The sequence below is a fragment of the Populus euphratica genome, unplaced genomic scaffold (genome assembly GCF_000495115.2).
Source record: "Populus euphratica unplaced genomic scaffold, PopEup_1.0 scaffold849.1, whole genome shotgun sequence".
Taxonomy (NCBI): Eukaryota; Viridiplantae; Streptophyta; class Magnoliopsida; order Malpighiales; family Salicaceae; genus Populus; species Populus euphratica.
Window position 1 is genome coordinate 75,569 of NW_011500713.1, and position 22,956 is coordinate 98,524.

General features: G+C 34.5%; 2 protein-coding genes across 4 annotated transcripts; both read right to left on the reverse strand.

Moving 5' to 3' along the window:
• Positions 1 to 6,302: 6,302 nt before the first annotated feature.
• On the reverse strand, positions 6,303 to 10,727 carry LOC105116101 (wall-associated receptor kinase-like 22). Its single transcript, XM_011013295.1, has 3 exons — positions 9,699 to 10,727; positions 9,373 to 9,486; positions 6,303 to 7,663 (listed from the first exon to the last, which is right to left on the reverse strand). Exons 1-3 carry the CDS (start codon positions 10,582 to 10,584, stop codon positions 6,447 to 6,449), a joined length of 2,217 nt encoding a protein of 738 aa, XP_011011597.1. The 5' UTR covers positions 10,585 to 10,727; the 3' UTR covers positions 6,303 to 6,446.
• Positions 10,728 to 17,484: 6,757 nt separating this feature from the next.
• LOC105116100 (wall-associated receptor kinase-like 2) lies at positions 17,485 to 22,223 on the reverse strand. 3 transcript variants are annotated; one of them, XM_011013293.1, is made up of 4 exons: positions 21,053 to 22,223; positions 20,746 to 20,859; positions 19,080 to 19,313; positions 17,485 to 18,474 (listed from the first exon to the last, which is right to left on the reverse strand). In XM_011013293.1, the coding sequence occupies exons 1-4, from the start codon at positions 21,936 to 21,938 to the stop codon at positions 17,489 to 17,491; spliced, it is 2,220 nt and encodes a 739-aa protein (XP_011011595.1). In that variant the 5' UTR covers positions 21,939 to 22,223; the 3' UTR covers positions 17,485 to 17,488. The 3 variants fall into 3 exon arrangements, with proteins under 3 accessions (XP_011011595.1, XP_011011594.1, XP_011011593.1); XM_011013292.1 differs by having other exon boundaries at positions 17,485 to 18,468; positions 19,074 to 19,313; XM_011013291.1 differs by having other exon boundaries at positions 17,485 to 17,936; positions 18,542 to 19,313; positions 21,053 to 22,221.
• Positions 22,224 to 22,956: the final 733 nt, after the last annotated feature.

Genomic DNA, 22,956 nt, shown 5'->3' on the forward strand with positions numbered 1-22,956 from the left:
TACTAAGGCAAAAATAGGCGTTTAAAGCACCCTAGATTTCTAAATTTTTGTCCTTCCTCACGATTTACGAGTCACAAACTCTTGAAATACCAAGGGAAAAAATGAGCTTGTAAAGCGCATTGAATCTCCTTGGATTTCTTTCTTAATAAATTTAGTTAGAATCAAACCGAGAAAAACTGATAGGATTTGAAAACACCAATACCATAGCAATTATAAGACAAACACCAAGCAGCTTACCTTAGGTAGGGCGTACTAGGGGTGCTAACACCTTCCCTTTACGCAACCAGTCCCTTTCCTTAGAATCTCTGAAAGACCAGTTAGGTTTCCTAGTGACCATAATACTAGGTGGCGACTCCCTTTTACACAAAAATAAAACTAAGAGACCCCGAAATCAATCGATCGGTCGCCGCGACGCCGCGCTCCGCTCGCGAGGGTGCGACAAGGACAATATTTGAATAAGTTAGGGTCATCACAATAAAAATTCTTCACTTTGTTCAAAAACTTTTCTTTGTCTTGGGTACTCCAATCAGCTGGCAAATCTCCTAAAGCAAGAAAATTGATATTTTTATCATACTAAGGCATTGGACTAAGAGAAAGTAAGGATTTGTTAGGAAAATAATCATTGATTGGTGTGATGGCAGATGTCGAATCTGTTGTCATTGTTGACAAAAGATTCGCATCAACATTTTCGGTGCTTGTTTCATCCATGATTTCTTCCTTAGAATAAATCATTTGCAAATCTTCAGATTCATCTAACTCATTTTTACTTAAAGTAGATTCAAGTTGATCATAAACTAATTCGTCAATATGATCTACTTCTTGTAAATCATTATCATCTCCAGGTTGCTTGCAAATGTTGAAAATATTCATCTCCAATGTCATGTTTCCAAATGATAGCTTCATCAGTCCATTCCTACAATTAATCAATGCGTTAGAGGTTGCAAGAAACGGACGTCCTAAAATAATAGGAAATGAATTACATGCTTCAGCAGGTTCTGTGTCCAAGACAATAAAATCCACAGGATAAATGAATTTATCGACTTGTACTAACACATCTTCAATTATTCCTCTAGGCACTTTTACAGATCTATCGGCAAGTAAAAGAGATATAGAAGTTGGTTTTAACTCACCTAGATTGAGACTCTGAAAAACTGAATATGGAAGTAAATTCACACTAGCACCAAGATCAAGTAAGGCTCTTTCAATTTTATGCTCTCCAATAAAGCAAGAAATTGTAGGACAACCAAGGTCTTTATATTTCAAAGCATTATTGTTTTGAAGAATAACACTTACTTGTTCAGCTAAAAAGGCTTTCTTTTTCACATTCAGTTTCCTCTTCACAGTGCATAGATCTTTTAAAAATTTAGCATAGGAAGGAACCTGTTTAATAGCATCCAGCAAAGGTATATTGATCCTTACCTGTTTGAAAATTTCAAAAATTTCAGAGTTGTGATTGACTTTTCTTTGTTTGGTCATGGCTTGAGGAAATGGTAGTGCTGGCGGAGAATCAGTCTTTTCTTTGTAATTTTCAGATTCAACCCCTTCCTTACCCTCATAGATTGACTCATCATCTTTCTCATAAGGTTCAAGAGAGGGTTTTTCAATAACCTTACCACTGCGCAGAGTAGTGACTGATTTGACTTGATCCATGTGTTGGCTTCCGGAACCACTACGCAGAGTAGTGACTGATTTGACTTGATCCATGTGTTGGCTTCCGGAACTACTTGCATTTGCATTGTATTGCCCCTTGGGATTTTGTTGTGGTTGAGATGGAAACTTACCTTTCTCTTCAAAACTGAGAGCATATGTTAATTTTGCAAGAGTATCTTTAAAATCTGTCATGTTTTGAGCAAGTTGAGTATTGATTGTCTCTTGCTTTTCAATGAATGCATGCAATTTTTCCTCAAGATTTATTCTAGAAGGTGGAGCATAAGGAGGTGCATATCCATGAGAATTTTGGAAATTGTGGTGTGTTTGAAACGGTGGTTGTGAAGTTTGTGCATTGTTGTTCTCACTCTTCCAACAGAAATTTGGGTGATTTCTCCAACCAGGGTTGTATGTTTAGGAGTATGGGTTGTGGTTGGCCCTTTGGAAACTGTTTAAAGCATGGGCTTGTTCATGGAGACATTCCTTAAAAGAAGGCAAGGTTGGACAGTTACTGGTTGAGTGTTCATTTGTTTCACAGATTTGACACACAATGTTTTCAACAGATTTTAATTGACCACTCTTTTTCAATTCTAGTGCCTCGACTTTTCTAGCTAAAGATGCAAACTTGGCCTGAAGGTCATGATCTTCCCTAAGGTTGTACATACCTCCACTAGATGTATGAGGTTGAGTTTTACTCGGTGCCTCATAAGTACCCGCGGTGTCCCAATTTTGAGCATTTTCAGCTAACGAGTCTAAGTACTCCATTGCTTCATCAGGGTCTTTATCTTTAAATGTTCCATTGCACATCAATTCAACCATTTGCCTATCTTTAGGTGTTAACCCTTCATAGAAATGTGAAACCAATCTCCATGTTTCAAAACCATGATGAGGGCAAGTACTAAGCAAGTCTCGATACCTATCCCAACATTGGTAAAATGTTTCTCCTGGTTTTTGAGTGAAAGTGGTGATTTGTCTCTTGAAAGAGTTTGTTCTATGAGATGGGAAGTGATTTGTCTTTTGAAAGAGTTTGTTCGGTGAGATGGGAAAAACTTCTTCAAAAACTGTTATTGCATTTCATCCCAAGCACGAATGGATCCTGGTCTTAAATTTTGTAGCCATGTTTTAGCTTTATCTTTTAATGAAAAAGAAAAAAGCTTTAATCTGATGGTGTTCATGCTACAATTTAAATTATTATATGTGTTGCAGACCTCCTCAAATTCTCTTAAATGCAAGTATGGATTTTCCAATTCTAAGCCATGAAAAGAAGGTAAAAGTTGAACAATGCCTGGTTTAAAATTAAAATGAGATGCATCGGGAGGAAAAACTATGCATGATGGTGCACTTGTTCTTGCGGGATTCATGTGGTCTCTAAGTGTTCTAGCACGGTTATTCTCATTATTCTCATTATGAAGTGATTGATTATCTTTTTCGACCATATTTTCTGAAAATGATGAGGATACCCTACAAAGTCTACCACTTGATGTACGTGACCACACTCTCATGCACGTGTTGGAATAGAATAAAAGGAAGAAGAAAACAAAAGAAGAAGAAACAAGAGAAAAGAAATAAAGTTATATACAAGAAAAGTGAAAAGAGAAAATAAAATAAATATTATAATTTATACAAAACTTACCTCCCTGGCAATGGCGCCAAAAACTTGACACGACGAAAAGATTGATGTCTTCTCCCAAGTGCAGGAGTGTCGAAGTAATAAATAACCCGGCAAGACCGGGGTCGAACCACAGAGAGGTTAATTGTACAAATTATAAACAACAATTATAAACAACAATAATAGCAATAACAACAATAACTATAATAATAATAATAGTAGTAGTACTAGTAGTAGTATTAGTAGTAGTAGTACTAATAATAATAATAATAATAATAATAAAGAAAGAGAAGAAGAAGATGATGATGAGAACTTGGAGAAGGAATATTAATATAACGATTAAACAATGATAATAAAAATTGTCAAGGTTAGAGATTCCACTAATGATATGTCAAACAAGTATAATATAAACTCTTATTATTCAATTGGAAACCACACATAAAGAAGGTTCCAATTGGATTATAGATTGTTAACATGATTACATTAGTCATCTTATTCAATTAATGCTAATACTTGTAAATCTCGTCAAGTATTCATGATTATAACTTATGTTAACAACAAATCAAGTTCCTTTCATAACTCAGGTGTTGGTTATACCATACAATATGGGCTATGAAAGTGCCAAGCATTTGTTGTACCAAGCGTTATACAACATAAATCAAGATTAGTCATTTAACAAGCAAAGTATTAAAGAGTAAACAAGATAACAAATATAAAACATGTTACTATCAAACACTAAAGTCCATATTAAGTTTACATTATACTTATTCTTACACCATTAGTGTAACCTTTTCACCTTGACATAATTAACATAGCTAGACATAATGAAAGAAAGAAAAATAGATAAACAAAATAAGAACATAAAAGCTAACTAAGTAAAGGAAAGGAAATGAAAAGCATAAACATTACAAAAAATACAAAGAGAGAAAGGAAGAGCATGATCTTGATCTGGACACCAAGATGTCTAAATGCATGGCAAATGCCTCCTTTTATAGGCCAAAATTGGGAACTATTGATTTGATGACTAATTGATAAGTGGGTGGCCAACTCTTGACTTGGTGACAATCCTTATCTTCTCTTGTATGCCCAAAACGTCATTCATAACGTCAAAATTGGAGCCAGTTGAAAAATGAAAGTTTTAGGCAATTGTCTCAGCTTTCTTGTGTAAAAACTTCAGCTCATTTGGACTTCTATAACTCCAGATATGGCCAAAATACTGAACAGTGGTCGGGCTGGAAGACAGATTCGGGCTTCTTTGTTGTTGCTACAATTTGGACTTGAAAATGGCCTTTTTAAATCTTGGGCTCCATATGAAAGTTGTAGGCCTATGTCTTAGCTTTCCATCCATATAAATTGGACCTAAATATGAGATATATAGCTCCAGATATGACCTAATTACCGAACAGTGTTCCGGTTTGGATTGCACCGACATCTCTTTTCTAAGTTTGGCCATCTCTTTATCCTTGCAATTTAAGTTCTTAAAGTCATCAATCAATCCTTTCATTTATGTGATAGGCCTGCATTTAAAATAAACATTTACCACAAATTAAAGGTATCTTATATTATTAGATATATTATTATAAAACATGCTTTAGTTAAGGAGTTATTGATACTTCAAGTGCAAAATGATGATATAAAACCATGATAAAAATGCACTTTTAAGTACTAATCACACCCCCCAACCAGCTTATTACTAGTCCCTAGTAATCAAAGGTGTGGGCTAGTCGCCCTTGAAAATAGATCACTATGAGCATGTATGGGTAGGTCGCCCGTGAAAATATACCACTTTAAGTAAGTGTGCATGGGTCGATCGCCCCTGAAAATAGACCATTTTGAATGTGTGTAGGCAGGTCGCTCTTGAAAATAGACTAGGATAAGTGTGAGTGTGTGGGTTGTTCGCCCATAAAAGTATATCACTTTGAGTATATGTGGGCTAGTCGCCCTTAAAAATAAACTAGGGTAAGCGTAAGTGTATAAGCTGGTCACCCATGAAAATAGACCACTTTGAGTATGTGTGGGTAGGTTGCCCATGAAAATGGACAAGTGTGAGTGTGTGAGCTGGTCACCCCTAAAAAAAAAAAAAGGAAGAAGAAGTAGACAAGAGCGTAAAACAGATGAGAGAGAGAGAGAAGAAAAAACATTGTCGGCCACCGTGAACCACTAGCATTGCCACATGTCACCTCCAGTAGCACAACGAATGGAGATCAGCCCTTCTCCCCTTCTTTCTCCTACTTCGTTCTTACCATGCCTCCACTGTTCACGTAGCATGTGAACAGTGGAGGGCACGATTCACACTGGCTGGGCTCATATAATTGGACTAGGTTCGGCCCAGTACATGTATTTGGGTCTGACCAGCCCATTTAAAAAAAATTCATAAACATTTTATGGAAATTTTACAATTTTTCTGCATAGTTTTTATGTCATTTTGATTAATACCGGGTACTATTTTTTATTGTAAAAATACAAAATTCAATATTAAAATACCCAGTTTTTGTCAAAACTTCCAAAAATGCAAAAAAAAAAATTGAAAAAAAGAAAAAATATTTTTGTGCATACAGCTAAATGTCTCAAAGCTAAAAAATCATATTGTGTTTTTCATATACCAAAAAACAATATTTTAGCATGCATTTTAGCTTTAATAACCAGTTAATTAAAGTCAAAAGAACATTGGCCAAAATTTCAAAAACAACAAAAAATTTTTTTTGTTTTGTTTAGTATCAGGGATTACAAATTTACACGTAAAATATATTTTCGATATTAAAACGATATTTTTTTTATAACATGGAACAATTAAGTTCTTACTTGATAAGATAATGATCTCCTTATAGAAGAAAACTTTTCTTAAACCGTAGACAAATCGACAAAGTTTAGAAAAACACATTATGACCTTAGATTTTATCAGACATTAAAACAATGTAGTCTATTTTAGGTAAGACGTAGTTGGGATACTAATACCTTTCCTTTACCCAACCAATCTCCGTACCCCATCTCTGAGACTACTTAGATTCCTAGTAACTAGAACACTAGATAGCAACTCCTAGTCCATATTTTATTGATAAGAGATGAGAATTCATTGTCTCTTCTTATTTTGCCTAAATAAACTATATATGTGTCTATTACATGTAATTTTCCAGAGTGAACGAGTACCACGACGCCGCACAAAAGCGACAAATGTCATGGATGTCCTTAATCACAATGTCTCGTGAGAAATCAATGATTGGACATCCAAAGATGGAGCCGTGCCATTTCTAAAATCGTCAATTGTTACTGAAGTAGGAGGCCCAGCAATTTCCCATACGTTGGGAACTTCATCCCTGATGTTTTCAAGTTCTTTACTACTTCGTTGTGCATGAAGAGCTCCTTTTGACAGCCGAATCTGCTCCAACTCTATCGCGACTTCTCTCATGGTTGGCCGTTTCCTTCCATTCCAGTTCAGGCATCTTCTAGCAAGATTAGCGACTGCGATAACTTCTTCTTCACGGTCCTGCCCAATAAGTCGTTCATCAAGAATATCAAATATCTTGTTCTCTTCCATCAAAAGAATAAAATGAGTGGCTAAACTTCCCCTCTCGTCCGACCTTTCATAAGAAATTGGTTTTTGCCCACTCAAGAGCTCTGCAAGAACAACGCCAAAGCTGTAGACGTCACTTTTTCCGGTAAATTGGCTAGACTGGAAGTACGCTGGGTCCAAGTATCCAAAAGTGCCTTGAACATGAGTGGTCAGATGAGTTTGATCAATGGCGATCGATCTTGAAGTTCCGATATCTGATACTTTTGCTCTGAACTTCTCATCTAACAGTATATGTGTAGACTTAATATCACGGTGATAAACCGGAATGGATGCTGCGGAATGAAGATAAGAAAGTGCCCCAGCAACTTCAGTAGCAATCCGTAGTCGCATTTCCCATGAAAACTGGAACTCCTCCTTCTGTTCATGAATATACTCAAAGAGATTTCCGTTGGGAATGAATTCATAGACTAGTAGAGGAACCTCTGTCTCTAAACAACAACCTAGCAACTTGACCACATTTCTATGATTGACTTGTGAAAGGATGACGACCTCATTGATAAATTCTTCCAACTTTTCTTTATCCACTATTTTGGATTTTTTAACAGCAACGATCATTCCATCTGCTAGCATTCCTTTATAAACAGTTCCTTGGCCACCTTTGCCAAGTATTCTATTATCATTAAAACGATCGGTTGCCTTTTCCAGCTCCTTGGAAGTAAATATTTTTGTTTTCTGAATGCTTCCATCACTTGAGGATAATTGTTGCTGCAGCAATAAACCACCATTTTGTTTGAAGAACTTCTTCTTCAGTTCAATGTTCTTCCTTTTTTTTACAAGTTTATATAACCGCCAAATACCAACAAGCAGCAACAACAATCCAGTGGCCGCACCTAGAACTGCCATTGCTCGCCAGTGAAAAAAAATAAAAATTGTTAGCTTCATACATACGTGTTATTGTTGAACAACAATCTATGTCAACAAGGTGGTTAAATCTTTTTTGGGTTGAGGTGACCTTCTGCCGTATATTTTTTTATATACCTTTTTTTCAAAATTCTTGTATTTTATTGTATATTCGCATATTTTTGCTTATATATCCTTTCACTATTTTGAACAAAAAAGCCACAACCTCCAAAAGAAAATTTAATTTTAAAAAGACTAAAACAAATACTATATATATATATATATAAAGCGTGAAAAACCCACAAAACATTCAAAAAAAAATTGAAAAGTGAAAAAAAAACACTAGAATAATATATATAAAAAAATCATGCCAACAAAGCCTCACAACTAGAAATTATATCTATGGCAATAAAATAAGTTTCACAGGATATGGAGTTTTCAAATTTTTTGTTGGTTACCATTTTTTTTTTAAATATCTATGATCTATTGAAAATGTTTTTGTATTCTCCAAGTTTTTTTTTCATTTCAAGGTTTTTTTAAAGAAATATATGTTTTTTTTTTACTTCTCTTCTATTTTATGGGTTTTTCGTCTTTTGTTAAGTTTTCAAAAATTATTTTTTTACTTTGATATATTTTAAGACTAATTTTTATGTTGGAGGTGGTATTTTTATCCAAACAGTAGCAAAAGAGTATAAGAGAAAATATCTATATATTCGTGCATATGAAAAGCTTGTCAAAGAACCATCTTAATTCAATAGTTTAATTAAGCTATTAGGTGAGGTTCAAAATATTATTTATATCATTCTTTAATATACCCTCTTAAATAAAATATTTTGGGTTTGAAACTTGTACAAATTCATATTACTTTGTGCATAAATGAGAATGATAAGATTTGCATTCATAATCGCTTGGTTATCAAGACTCTGATATTATATCAAAAAACTATCTCAACTCAATAGCTTAAGTTTTTGAATTAAATTGATTCTTTGAGTGAAAAAATTTTAAAGTGAAAATTTCTTAAAATGAAAATTTCTTATAATACCACATGGAAGAATAAATCCAATGCATAAAGATAAATAAATCAATTAACCTGATTTTAATTAACTTACGGCCACTTTTCTTTTTATTCTCACAAAAAAATCAATTTTGTTTTTACTAAGTAGTTTTTTTCTTTTTTAAGTGCAAATGGATAACTTTCCAAGTCAAACATACCGAATCGATTATTATAAAAAACAGTCGTGTAACAATAGCAATGCCAAACACTTCAAAAACAACACACACACGCAAAAGACCTTGCAAACAATTTAAACTTTTCTCATATCAGTGGAAATGCGTAATTATAGATAATTGTACATTTAGTATCCAGTTCTTGTCTATATTTAATTAATTAAAAAACAAAAGAGACTGAAATTATAAAAAAAAAATTATATCGTATGCTTTGATTTACAGGAGAACCAAGGGTTAGAGAAGGGAAAAGATGTAAATTAATAATTAAGAACTATATCATCATTGCCTCATTCTATCCATTTTGGGGAGATAAAGAAGGCAGTCATGGACGACGATTTTCTCGTAGCTCCCTTTCCATCCTCTCAGACAAGGGAAAATATATAATTTCTACTCTCCCAAACACAATTTATCCTCTAAACCAATGTTTCAGGTTCCTATAAATTACGAAGGAAAAAAGAATTAAGAGACAGGAACTTACTCAAGAAAGTGATCTTAGCTTTGTCGAGCTCGCACTTGTACCCACCCGGTACATTCACACATTTTGTCATCCCCGAACACCAATTTCCATTGAGATTTTTGCACTCATCGATATCTGATTCAGGAAATCCAATGAGTGAGTATGTTCATGTGATTGGAGCCATCCAAAAGTAGAATGATATTGCATGGTGAATTTATGCTTCAACTCTATTAATCTATTGAGTCGGGCTTCTGACTGCTGTTTAAGCTTCAGTACTACGTTACTTTTAAAAAACAATAAAAATAAAGATAGATTAAATCACAACATTAAGCGTGTTCGAATCATACCAGTGCACCCATCAGGAAGATACGGATTGCCATCATAGCCCGGGTTGCACCTACAAGTGGTTGAATTGGAATACAGTTTTACTGTTCTCGAACCCCACCTACCAGAAATTAAGTTCATAGTGGGGCTGCAATTCTTTGCATCAGAATTCTCCACACGGATGTCATCACTATACACAAACCAGTCCAGGATTACTGGGACATGCTGCATATCTCGCACCGCCTCGGGACTTTTTATGTTGTCCCGGGACCATTCTCGGTCTACTATAAAAGCTACCTTGCATTGATTTCTTCCGTGATCATTAGGGTCCTCTGTGGTCTCCAAACTCGCGTTGAACACCTGGAGATCCGAGGGAATTCTGGTCTGGCAGCAATTGTTACCAGAACAGTAACAATTTTCTTTACCTTCAGTACTAGAACTAGTCAAATTATTAGCACCGCAAGTTGACGTGCACCCAACAATTTCTGGCTTAATTTGGGTCAATAAAGCATGATTGTTGCAGCCCATTGCGGCGAAACTGTTTGAGGAAGAGAAGGCGAAAGGACTTCCAGTCATATTAATGGCTAAGTTCGCACCTCTACCAGAACAGCCAGAGGAAATTATTGGGCTGTTTACTCGAACCCAACGCTCCCCTAATGGAATCTTCAAGACCTCCATGTTGATTCTGCTTAAGAAAGCCCTGCTGGAAGAATCCGCAGTTGTTTTGTTGCAATCAACTGAGAACCAGTCATTCATGGAACAACCTGTTCCTATTCCAAATGGAAAAGGAATGCTAATGTTTCCACAAGTCTCTGCACAATTAGGCTTCGCCATAAGTGCTGATACAGTTGCTATTTCAGGAACTAGAAATAGCAGGAAAAAAATTAGAAAGACACTACGAGGAATCATGCCTTCCCTTCTATTGCAGATTTAGATGCTGTTGGTGATCAATAATGGAAGGGGAAAGAGGGGGGGAAAGATCTTTCCTTGCTTCCTATATTTGTAAGAAAAAAAAAATACTAATTGAGACAAAGAAGACTACCTTAATAGAGTAAACAAACTGCCCAAAATCATTTGAAGCAAATTTAATGAAAAGTTCTCTCTCAATCATCTATATATATATATATATATATAATATGGTGGCCTTCCATATTTTTAATTCGAGTAGTCGTAGGATTTAGAGCTAGGATGTTTCTTTCCAACTTCCAACTGATTAATAATGTATAAATTCCACAAGACTATAAATTAAGATTCTCAAATTGAGTGATGGTGACTTTCGTGTAACCAATGCCAAGACGATTGGTCTAAAACTAAAGAGAAAATAGCGTGTTGACGACGATGCTATGAATAAAACAGGGGAAGAAAAGTCATTTCTTTTGAGTTTTAGGATATATTATTAATGTACAGTATATTATGCAATTTATCCTAAGAAGTAGGGTTATTATTGTTAAAATGCTACAGTGATAGTTGTATTACTGACAAAAATAATGCAACTCATATATTGCCATCATTAGTGTCATATTTTATGCCATGATTTATGGTCTCTTGTCTGTCATAAATTGACTATAAATAAAAGTATTGTTTGATAGCAAAATGAGAGAGTGAGGGAGAGTAGTGAGTATATATAAGAGAATATAAAAGAAAAAGGAGCTGTCAAGGGCAACAACCCTGCTATCATTGCAGTAGTGAGCTGAGAGTGTGTGTGAGTATGAGTGGGTGTAATCTTTCTCTTCCATGTATTTGTTTTATATTTTTTCTTTATCTCTAATAATATTGACTCTCCTGTGGATGTAGGTGATTTGCTAAACCACGTTAAATATTGTGTCAGTATACTCAATCTTTTATGAGCAAATATCAATACATTACCAGTCGGATGGTCGGATTCCCCAACATTGAGCGCCAAGATTTTATTATAATGTGGAATATCCAATAGATAAGTACTTAGAATGAACATATCTTTTGAAATTCATGAGCAATCAACTAGCAAGCCTAATTCATAAAGAGTTATATAGAGATTGTAAGCTTATGGTTTGTTAATGTTATAGGATGTAATGAACATATACAAAAGGGATAGAAAAATCCATAAAAAGAAAGAGAGTAGAGAGAAAAATTTGAACAAACGAAATCTTTATTAATGTTTTATTTTGCTTTCGAACAAGAATATTGTAGGATTTTTTCTTTATAATATTAGCAAGTGTAAAAACGTCCAGGACAATTACTTGGTAATTTAACTATTGTATTATCATAGAATTTTAAATAATCTTAAGAGGAAGCGACAATTCTAGTCCGACTCGCAGTGAAGAAGTACAGGACAATTACTTGATAATTTAACTATTGTATTATCATAGAATTTTAAATAATCTAAGAGGAAGCTACAATTTTTTTCTTCTGTTTTACTTTTCAACAACAGAATATATTTCAAGTTTTGTCCGTTGATTAAATCAATATTTTTATAGAGATTCTGTATCATGGAGAAACTTAACCGAAACTTCCAATGTGAAATCTCAAGCTTAAGTTATTGCACTGAGTGTTTCTGTGTGAAATCAAGAAACTTAAGCTTTTACAATTCCAGTGTTTCTGTTGTTCACAGCTTTCTTGGAGCTTGGTTTTCCTCCGGTTTAGACAGCTTATTGTTTTCGTTTTTCTTTTCTATGTGATATTATGTTAGGTTTTCTTGTGATGCCAGAACAAACTCATATTCTAATTAATTATATCGTGAAATGAATTGGTTTTGTGACGTTATCAGAAAAATAATAATGTGTATGATCGAACCCATAGAATCTTTATAATTTATGGTCAAGTCTTTGTTCATGTAGTTCAGCTTCTTTTGCATTTAATGAAAGCTAAAGCATCAGTATGAAGGCCAAAAGCTGATAGCTTACCCTACATTTCTTGGGTCCAATCAGAAAGTGGACATTGAGAAGAAATAATGCATCTTTAAAATTTATGGTCAAGTCTTTGTTTATGTTCAGCATCTTTTGTTTCCATTATGTCAGTCTTTTGCATTGTCGAGCAGAGAAAGATTAATAAAAGCTAAAGCATCAGTATGAATTAAAGGCCAAAAGCTGACAGCTTACCCTGCATTTCTTGGGTCCAATCGGAAAGTGAACATTGAGAAGAAATGATGCATAAAAAACAAACAAACAAGGACTTTCAAGTGGATATAAATTTCAGCTCAAATATAGCCTTCTGCACTTGTAATTGCTCAACTATTTTCTATTCAGAATATATTATTTATGCTATTATCCCATGAAAAATAGAGACACACGTGTTCTACGGAGATAGAGCAAATTTTATTTTTACTATACAACAACAACGGGAAAAACCCAATCATCTAAATCACCATGATTTAATATTTATTTGTGGTTCACCATGAGATGATGGAGTCCTGGCACTGTCAAAATCACCCGCAATTGATGTCGAAGCTGCATCCCAGTCATTGCTTGCATCATTCATGAGTTTTTCTTCTTCTTCTTCATATTTTACAGTTTTGTTGAATATTTGGCTCCTTTTGAGACAGTCCAGTTATCCTCTCCAATTCTGATGTGAAATCTCCCATTATTCAAGGTCGACTTTTCCCATTGAAATTCAAGCATCTTCTTGCAATATCAGCAATCCATCAACATAAGAAAATGCATGGCTAGACTTCTACTTTGTGTTGGACTTGCAGAAGTAGTGACGTTTCCAATGCGGCCGAAAGAGGCCATATGCATCGCTAGAGCGTCATGGGCTCATCGTGCACGCGCTGCCAAGTTACCCCACCCATCTTTTCTGTCCTTGATTTTCTTTTAAATTGATCTCTCGAGCGTCACGGTTTTTTTTTCTTTTTTCTTTTTCTTTATTGCAAAACAGAGTATTAAATGCCTGTAGAATTTTTCCTCGGTATTATGAGATCTTTATATTTAGATAACTAAAAAAAATATCAAGTCCAATATAAAAAAATCAATGTAAAAAGATCAAATTAAAAAGAAAATCATGGGATCTTAAAAGGAAAAAAGAGCTAAATCTCTTCCATGATTATGCAGTTCAATCCTTGATGTTTTGTAAGAAAAGAGGCTCGTCACTTGTCTAGTGTTCAAATCCAGTCACAATAGCTTCATCAACCGAGATTTAGTTTAATTTCCTGATACCGGGAGAATCCAACACTAAGCCCTAGCCCTAAATTATAGAGAAACATGTTGGGAAGAATATGACATTTTTCTAAAAAATCAGAACTGACCAAACTGAAGAATTCAAAGCTAAGTAGAAAAGGTAATTAAAATTCTAAATAGACTAGGAAAAATAATTAAAATAGTAAAAATAACATCTTCAATGCATTGACCCAACATTGAATAATCATGTACCGTGTAAAATGAGGAAACTTTTTTACATGTATTTGGACAAAGTCTTCTCTACATAGAGACTCTTCCAACCAACACACATGTAATTTGGTATGACCAGCAGCCCAGCGCAAATAATTATCCAAAAAAACTAGAATAATTATTAATTTATTTTTTTACTTGTTACAACTTGAAAATATTAATTATTAACCTATGCATCAAGTTTAATTACATTTAATTTGTACTAAAACTTAAGTACAAACATAATTACCATCATTTCATTTCATTTTAATTATTTATTTCCAACTTTAACTCCATCATTTCATTATCATTATCAGGTATAAGTCCTTGTGATAATGGTATCTCAAATTACAATTTCATATTTTTCATTACCAACTTCTCAATCAAAATTTAGTAGCATACAAACTCTCAATCAATTTCTAAGCATAATTAAATCATTAAAACACCAATATTAATTACACAATTTTTTCCCCAATTCCTTACTCCCATCATTTCACATTCAACCTACATAATCAGAGCATCACATCATCTTTCTATCTTCAAAACCCACATAAGTTAATTCCACATTTACTCCATTCCAACATATTGCGACAATAACTAGCTTCCTAAAAATCAACATCACAACATTCCATATCGACTCCGAACATTCCTAGTATCATTTTAAAATATCAAAATCATACAGTTTAATCAAGTTTTCACATTCTCTTAAAATCCGTACTAGGGCCGCCCACTTATGGTCTCAAATTTCTAAAAAAATAGTTTTTATTATCTTTAATTTAATCCTTAACCATGTTATCTAACCCAAAATTAACCAATAACTACACCATGTCACCTTTCCAAACACAAACGCACGTAAACCCTAAATTTTTAAATTTGAGTATTTTCAATCCCCCATAAAATTAACAAAAGAAAGTGCATTTAGAGTAATAGAAACGTCTTACCATAATCAATTAACCCAAATTGTTAATCCCTTTGCAAGAAATCCCAAGATTTTCTCTTTTCTCCGCCAATTTTGCAACTTTCTCTCTCTATTTTTCTATGTTCCCAACCTCTCAAACCCTTCTATTCTCAATCAATTTTTTATAGCAATTACCCGCTCATATACACTTTTTAATATCAATTTTGTTGGGAATTCCGACAGGTGATGTATTGATATTTGCTCATAGGAGGCCAAACACACTGACACAATATTTACGTGGTCCGGCAAAACCGCCTACATCCACGGGAGAGAGTCTATATTATTAGAGATTAGAGAAAGAACACAAAACAAATACATGGAGGAGAAAGATCAATTCTCTCTACTCTACTCCCAGCTCTCTTTGCTACACTTGCAGCTGCTGCAATGGCAGCAAGGCCGCTGCCATTGCAGCTCTCTCTTTCTCTCTACTCTCTTCACATTCTCACAAAACTCTTCACATTTTTCTCTCTAAAATCATACCTCTTTTATAGGCATCAATGGAGGCTATTTTTGCTTTGTTGTCAATATTGGTAGCCACCAACTCTAGCTCATTTAACAATGGTGGCTACCAATAATCAATGGTCAATGGTTGGTGCCTTACATGAATTGGCAACCAACCTAACAAATTTGGTGAAAGAAAACAAGAATTTATTTGAAATTTCTCTTCTCCCTTTTTTTGAAGCCAAACTGTCGGCATTGCAGGAGAAAGAAGGTGAATTTTTTTATTTACAACAGTCTCACTATTTTAAGTATCATACATGTTATTTCCATCAAATCCTTGGCCGAAAGTAATTTTTCACGAGCATATTTATTCTTTCAATTGTCCAGGGTTTTACACTAATTACCGTGAATCTTCACCTCTAGCCATGATAAAATTTCTTTTTAATTTATTTTTTTTTTTACTTGGAAATTGCGTTGTTTAACACGGGGTTTGCTTTCTATGCCTAATATGAAGGCCTTCCGGAGCTTAACTAATTACAGTAAGCTAACCCTTATATAAAACTGGGCTCATTGAATATTCTGATTAAATTTGAGTATAATTCAATCCAGGCCATATATCTAAGAAATTTCCATTTTCGTCCGTTGATTAATCATATTTTACTGAAATTCTACCATGGAGAAATTCAACCGAAATCTCAAACATAAGAATTTGAACCAACAGCAGGTGACGTCGACTACATCATTCTTTGAACATATGTATACAAACTAATTTCAAAACTATTGACTTGCAAATTAATCAGCATAATGTCCGCCCCCAGGATAAAGCAATTTGCATGTTTTTTTGTGTAATTCACATCAAAATAGGAACAAGGGCAAAGAAAAACAGAGACGCATATATGTTTTCAGCGATTGATATGCGTTGTTGAGTCAGCATGTTGTGATGTTTATCAACGGTTCACCATCGGATGATGTAGTCCTGCCAGTAGCAAAATCACCGGTGATTGATGTCGAAACTGCATCCCAATCATTGCTTGCATCATCCATGGTGTTTTCTGATATTTTAAAGTTCTCTTGAATATTTAGCTTTTTTGGAGACAATCCAATTATCCTCTCCAACTCTGATGTGACTTCTCGCATTGTAGGTCGATTTTTCCCATTCAAATTCAAGCATCTTTTCGCAAGATTAGCAACCGAGATAACTTCTTCATTCTGACAGCCCTCCTTAACTCTAGCATCAAGAACATCAGACAGTCTATTGTCTTCCATCAACATAATAAAATGCGTGGCTAAACTTCTAGTCTCTGTCTGACTTACGGAAAATATCGGTTTTTGTCCACTTATGAGCTCGACCAGAACCACTCCAAAGCTATAAACATCACTCTTTTCTGTACATGGACTGGACTGGAAGTACTCGGGATCCAAGTAGCCAAAAGTACCTTGCACAGGAGTGTTCAAGTGAGTTTCATCGATGAATATAGATCGTGAAGATCCAAAATCATGGATCAAGGGTGTAAGTTTGTAAATGAATAAAAACAATATTTATCCCACATTAGAAAGAAACATTCCCTCCTAATATTTCTAAGTATAAGTTTCTATTATGTAGTAAATTAAGTTATGATGGACAAACTCTTCTATTTGACTTCCTAATATTATTACACGAATATTTAAAATATCAAAAGATAGCATTTGAAACTTTAAACTTGGAATGAACAATTATACTATTTGATGAACAACTATGTTATTTCATCAATAATCATATTGTTTGATGAACAACCATATTGTTTCATCAATAGTCATATTATTTGATAAACAACCATAGTAGTTCTTCAACAATCATATTATTTGATAAACAATAATATTGTTTCATCGTTATGTTTTAAGTCTATAAAAACATATTACTACAAAGAAAAGATATATAACAAAAAAATACAAATATTATTTTCTTGGTCTTATCTTCTCATTCTATTAAAGGTATAGAGGGCTTAGTTGTATTCTAAAGGTGTTATCTCTATGTGAAACAAATAAACACTTTAAAAATAGTGTTTTCACGTCTCTAAACTTTCATAACACTTAATCACCATGTTTCGTGAGAAATCAATGGCTGGGCATCCAAAGATGGAGCCGTGCCATTTCTAAAATCGCCAATTGTTATTGAAGTAGTAGGCCCAGCAATATTTTCCCATACGTTGGGAACTTCATTTCTGATGTTTTCGAGTTGTTTACTACTTCGTTGTGCTTGAAGAGCTCCTTTTGACAGCCGAATCTGCTCCAACTCTATCGCGACTTCTCTCATGGTTGGCCGTTTCCTTCCATTCCAGTTCAAGCATCTTCTAGCAAGATTAGCGACTGCGATAACTTCTTCTTCACGGTCCTGCCCTATAAGTCGTTCATCAAGAACATCAAATATCTTGTTCTCTTCCATCAAAAGAATAAAATGAGTGGCTAAACTTCCCCTCTCTTCCGACCTTTCATAAGAAATTGGTTTTTGCCCACTCAAGAGCTCTGCAAGAACAACACCAAAACTGTAGACGTCACTTTTTCCGGTAAAATGGCTAGACTGGAAGTACTCTGGATCAAAGTATCCAAAAGTGCCTCGAACATGAGTGGTTAGATGAGTTTGATCAATGGCGATCGATCTTGAAGTTCCGAAATCTGATACTTTTGCTCTGAGCTTCTCGTCTAACAGTATATTTGTAGACTTAATATCACGGTGATAAACCGGAATGGATGCTGCGGAATGAAGATAAGAAAGTGCCCCAGCAACTTCAGTAGCAATCCTTAGTCGCATTTCCCATGAAAACTCGAACTCCTCCTTCTGGTCATGAATATACTCATAGAGATTTCCATTGGGAATGAATTCATAGACTAGTAGAGGAACCTCTGTCTCTAAACAACAACCTAGCAACTTGACCACATGTCTATGATTAACTTGAGAAAGGATGACGACCACATTGATAAATTCTTCCAACTTTTCTTCATCCACTATTTTGGATTTTTTAACAGCAACGATCATTCCATCTGCTAGCATTCCTTTATAAACAGTTCCTTGGCCACCTTTGCCAAGTATTCTATTATCATTAAAACGATCGGTTGCCCACTCAAGAGCTCTGCAAGAACAACGCCAAAACTGTAGACGTCACTTTTTCCGGTAAATTGGCTAGACTGGAAGTACTCTGGGTCCAAGTATCCAAAAGTGCCTTGAACATGAGTGGTTAGATGAGTTTGATCAATGGCGATCGATCTTGAAGTTCCGAAATCTGATACTTTTGCTCTGAGCTTCTCATCTAACAGTATATTTGTAGACTTAATATCACGGTGATAAACCGGAATGGATGCTGCGGAATGAAGATAAGAAAGTGCCCTAGCAACTTCAGTAGCAATCCTTAGTCGCATTTCCCATGAAAACTCGAACTCCTCCTTCTGGTCATGAATATACTCATAGAGATTTCCATTGGGAATGAATTCATAGACTAGTAGAGGAACCTCTGTCTCTAAACAACAACCTAGCAACTTGACCACATGTCTATGATTAACTTGTGAAAGGATGACGACCTCATTGATGAATTCTTCCAACTTTTCTTCATCCACTATTTTGGATTTTTTAACAGCAACAATCATTCCATCTGCTAGCATTCTTTTATAAACAGTTCCTTGGCCACCTTTACCAAGTATTCTATTATCATTAAAACGATCGGTTGCCTTTTCCAACTCCTTGGAAGTAAATATTTTTGTTTTCTGAATGCTTCCATCACTCGAGGATAATTGTTGCTGCAGCAATAAACCACCATTTTGTTTGAAGAACTTCTTCTTCAGTTCAATGTTCTTCCTTTTTCTTACAAGTTTATATAACCCCCAAATACCAACAAGCAGCAACAACAATCCAGTGGCCGCACCTAGAACTGCCATTGCTCGCAAGAGAAAAAAGAAAAAAATTGTTAGATACATACGTATTATTAAATCTTTTTTGGGTTGAGGTAACCTTCTGCCGTGTATTTTTTTATATACTTTTTTTTAAAAAAAAATTTATATGTTATTGTATATTCACATTTTTTTTCCTCTCACTATTTTGAACAAAAAAGCCGCAACAACCTCTAAAAGAAAATTTAATTTTGAAAAGCCTAAAACTACAATTTCAAAAAAATATATAGAAAGCGTGGGAAGCCCACCAAACATTAAAAACAAAATTGAAAAGAGAACCCAAAAACAAAAAACCTTGAGTAATATAAAAAATTAAAAAAAAATCATGTCAACAAAGCCTCACAACTAGAAATTATATCCATGGCAACACAATAAGTTTCACTCGATATGGATTTTTCAAATTTCTTATTGGTAACCGATTTTTCTTTTAAAATATCTATGATCTATTTAAAATGTTTTGGTATTCTCCAGGTTTTTTCATTTTTAGGTTATTTTTTAAAGAATAATTTTTTAATTGTTTTTCTATTTTATGGGTTTTTCATGTCTTGTTAAGTTTTCAATTTTACTTTGATATATTTTAAGACTTAATTTTTATGGTGGAGGTTCTAGGGGTATTTCTATACAACAAGTAGCAAAAAAAAGTATAAAAGAGAAAATATCTATATATTTGTGCATACGAAGAGTGGAAATTTTTTAAAATGAAAATTTTTAAAATAACACATGGAAGAATAAATTTAATATATCAAAGACTTATCTCAACTTAACAGTTTAAACTGTTAGTTAAGATTTTACAAGTTATAATTTATATTATTTTTTAACAGAAAATAAATAAATCAATTAACCTTTCATTTAACATACCACTTTTCTTTTTATTCCCACAAATAAAATCAATTTCTTTTTTACAAATGGTTTTTTACTTCCTGAAGTGCAAATGCAGAACTTTCCAAGTCAGACATACCGAATCCATTAGTATAAAAAACACTCGTATAACAATGGCAATACCAAATGAAATTTTCCCATATAAGTGGAAAAGCGTAGTTATAGATAATTGTACATTAAGTTATCCAGTTCTTGTCTATATTTAATTAATTAAAAAAGAAAAAGAGAGTGAAATTAAAAAAAAAAAACAAAATTATATCGTATGCTTTGATTTACAGGAGAACCAAGGGTTAGAGAAGGGAAAAGATGTAAATTAATAATTAAGTACTATATCATCATTGCCTCATTCTATCCATTTTGGGGAGATAAAGAAGGCAGTCATGGACGACGATTTTCTCGTAGCTCCCTTTCCATCCTCTCAGACAAGGGAAAATATATAATTTCTACTCTCCCAAACACAATTTATCCTCTAAACCAATGTTTCAGGTTCCTATAAATTACGAAGGAAAAAAGAATTAAGAGACAGGAACTTACTCAAGAAAGTGATCTTAGCTTTGTCGAGCTCGCACTTGTACCCACCCGGTACATTCACACATTTGGTCATCCCCGAACACCAATTTCCATTGAGATTTTTGCACTCATCAATATCTGATTGAGGAAATCCAATGAGTGAGTATGTTCATGTGATGGGAGCCATCCAAAAGTAGAATGATATTGCATGGTGAATTTATGCTTCAACTCTATTCTATTAAGTCGAGCTTCTGACTGCTGTTTAAGCTTCAGTACTACATTATTTTTTTTAAAAGAAGATTAAATCACATTAAGCGTGTTCGAATCATACCAGTGCATCCATCAGGAAGATACGGATTGCCATCATAGCCCGGGTTGCAACTACAAGTAGTTGAATTGGAATACAATGTTAATGTACTCAAACCCCACCTACCAGAAGCTAATTGTACAGGGGGGCTGCAATTCTTTGCATCAGAATTCTCCACACGGAAGTCATCACTATACACAAACCAATCCAGGATTACTGGGACATGCTGCATATCTCGCACCGCCTCCGGACTTTTTATGTTGTCTAGGGACCATCCTCGGTCTACTATAAAAGCTACCTTGCATTGATTTCTTCCTTGATCATTAGGGTCCTCTGTGGTCCCCAAACTCGCGCTGAACACCTGGAGATTCGAGGGAATTCTGGTCTGGCAGCAATTGTCACCAGAACAGTACCTCTTTTCTTTACCTTCTGTACTAGAACTAGTCAAATTATTAGCACCGCAAGTTGACGTGCACCCAACAATTTCTGGCTCAATTCGGTTCAATAAAGCACGATTGTTGCAGCCCATTGCGATGAAGATATTTAACGAAGAGAAGATGAAAGGACTTCCAGACATATCGAAGGCTAAGTTGGCACCTCTACCAGAACAGCCGGAGGAAATTATTGGACTGTTTACTCGAACCCTGCTGTTCCCTAATGAAATCCCCAAGACCTCCATGTTGATTCTGCTTAAGAAAGCCCTGCTGGGAGAATCCGCAGTTGTTTTGTTGCAATCAACTGAGAACCAGTCATTCATGGAACAACCTGTTCCTATTCCAAATGGAAAAGGGATGCTAATGTTTCCACAAGTCTCTGGACAATTAGGCTTCGTCATAAGTGCTGATACAATTGCTATTTCAGGGAGTAGAAATAGCAGGAGAAAAATTAGAGAGACACTACGAGGAATCATGCCTTCCCTTCTATTGCAGATTTAGATGCTGCTGGAGATCAATAATGGAAGGAGAGAGAGAGAGCGGGGGGGGAGATCTTTCTTTGTTCCCTATTTTTGTAAGAAGAAAAAAAATACTAATTGAGACCGAGAAGACTACCTTAAAAGAGTAAACGAACTGTCCAAATCATTTGAAGCAAATTCAATGAAAAGTTCTCTCTCAATCTATCCATATATATATAATATGGTGGCATTCCATATTTTTAATTCGAGTATTCGTAGGATTTAGAGCTAGGATGTTTCAAGAAGAAGGTTATCTTTTTGAAATCGAATTCCTATTCCAAATGGAAAAGGGATGCTAATATTTCCACAAGTTTCTGTAGGATTTAGAGCTAGGATGTTTCTTCGCAACTACCAAGCTTTGATTAATAATGTATAAATTCCACAAGACTATAAATTAAGACTCAAATTAAAGACGATTAGTCTAAAACTAAAGAGAAGAAACAGTAGGCTTTGAACCACTTAAATGTCATGGAGCTCAGAATAGAGAAATTAAAGATAGAAAGGTAGCTTGTAGACGACGATGCTATGAATATAACAGGGGAAGAAAAGTCGTTTCTCTTGAGTGCCAAGATCTTATTATTATTATAGCAAATTTATCAATATTTTTTCAACCACCATGATTTTATTATTATAGTAGGTAGTAGTTGGTTGGTATTTATTAAACTACACATGTGTTGCTCTCAAAGCTCTCATTTTCTCTTATAAATGGAGATAGAAACGAGAGAGTGAGATATATAGAGAGTGCAAGTATAAAAGAAGTGTGCAGTGAATGCATGTATAACCGTGAAAGTGAGAAAATATAGATCTGAGAGAAATATCAAGTGTAAAAGTGTTTCAAAATATAGATTTGAGAGAAATATCGAGTGTAAAAGTGAAACACTGAGTTTTGTGGAATTATACTGAATTGAGTTGAGTGTTTATATTATTTTTCTAATAATATATAATTTGTTGTCTCTGTAGACATACCTGGTTTTGG

Bases quoted from the DNA above. Each gene is read 5' to 3' on its own strand.
- LOC105116101 (XM_011013295.1), bottom strand. From the start codon at position 10,584: ATGATTCCTCGTAGTGTCTTTCTAATTTTTTTCCTGCTATTTCTAGTT. The intron at 9,487-9,698 runs GTATGATTCGAA...TTCCTGAATCAG, and splicing joins TCTTCCTGATGGGTGCACTG to ATATCGATGAGTGCAAAAAT. The intron at 7,664-9,372 runs GTAAGTTCCTGT...GAGCAATGGCAG, and splicing joins AGCTAAGATCACTTTCTTGA to TTCTAGGTGCGGCCACTGGA.
- LOC105116100 (XM_011013293.1), bottom strand. From the start codon at position 21,938: ATGATTCCTCGTAGTGTCTCTCTAATTTTTCTCCTGCTATTTCTACTC. The intron at 20,860-21,052 runs GTATGATTCGAA...TTCCTCAATCAG, and splicing joins TCTTCCTGATGGATGCACTG to ATATTGATGAGTGCAAAAAT. The intron at 18,475-19,079 runs GTAAAGGTGGCC...ATAGAATACTTG, and splicing joins TAATGATAATAGAATACTTG to GCAAAGGTGGCCAAGGAACT.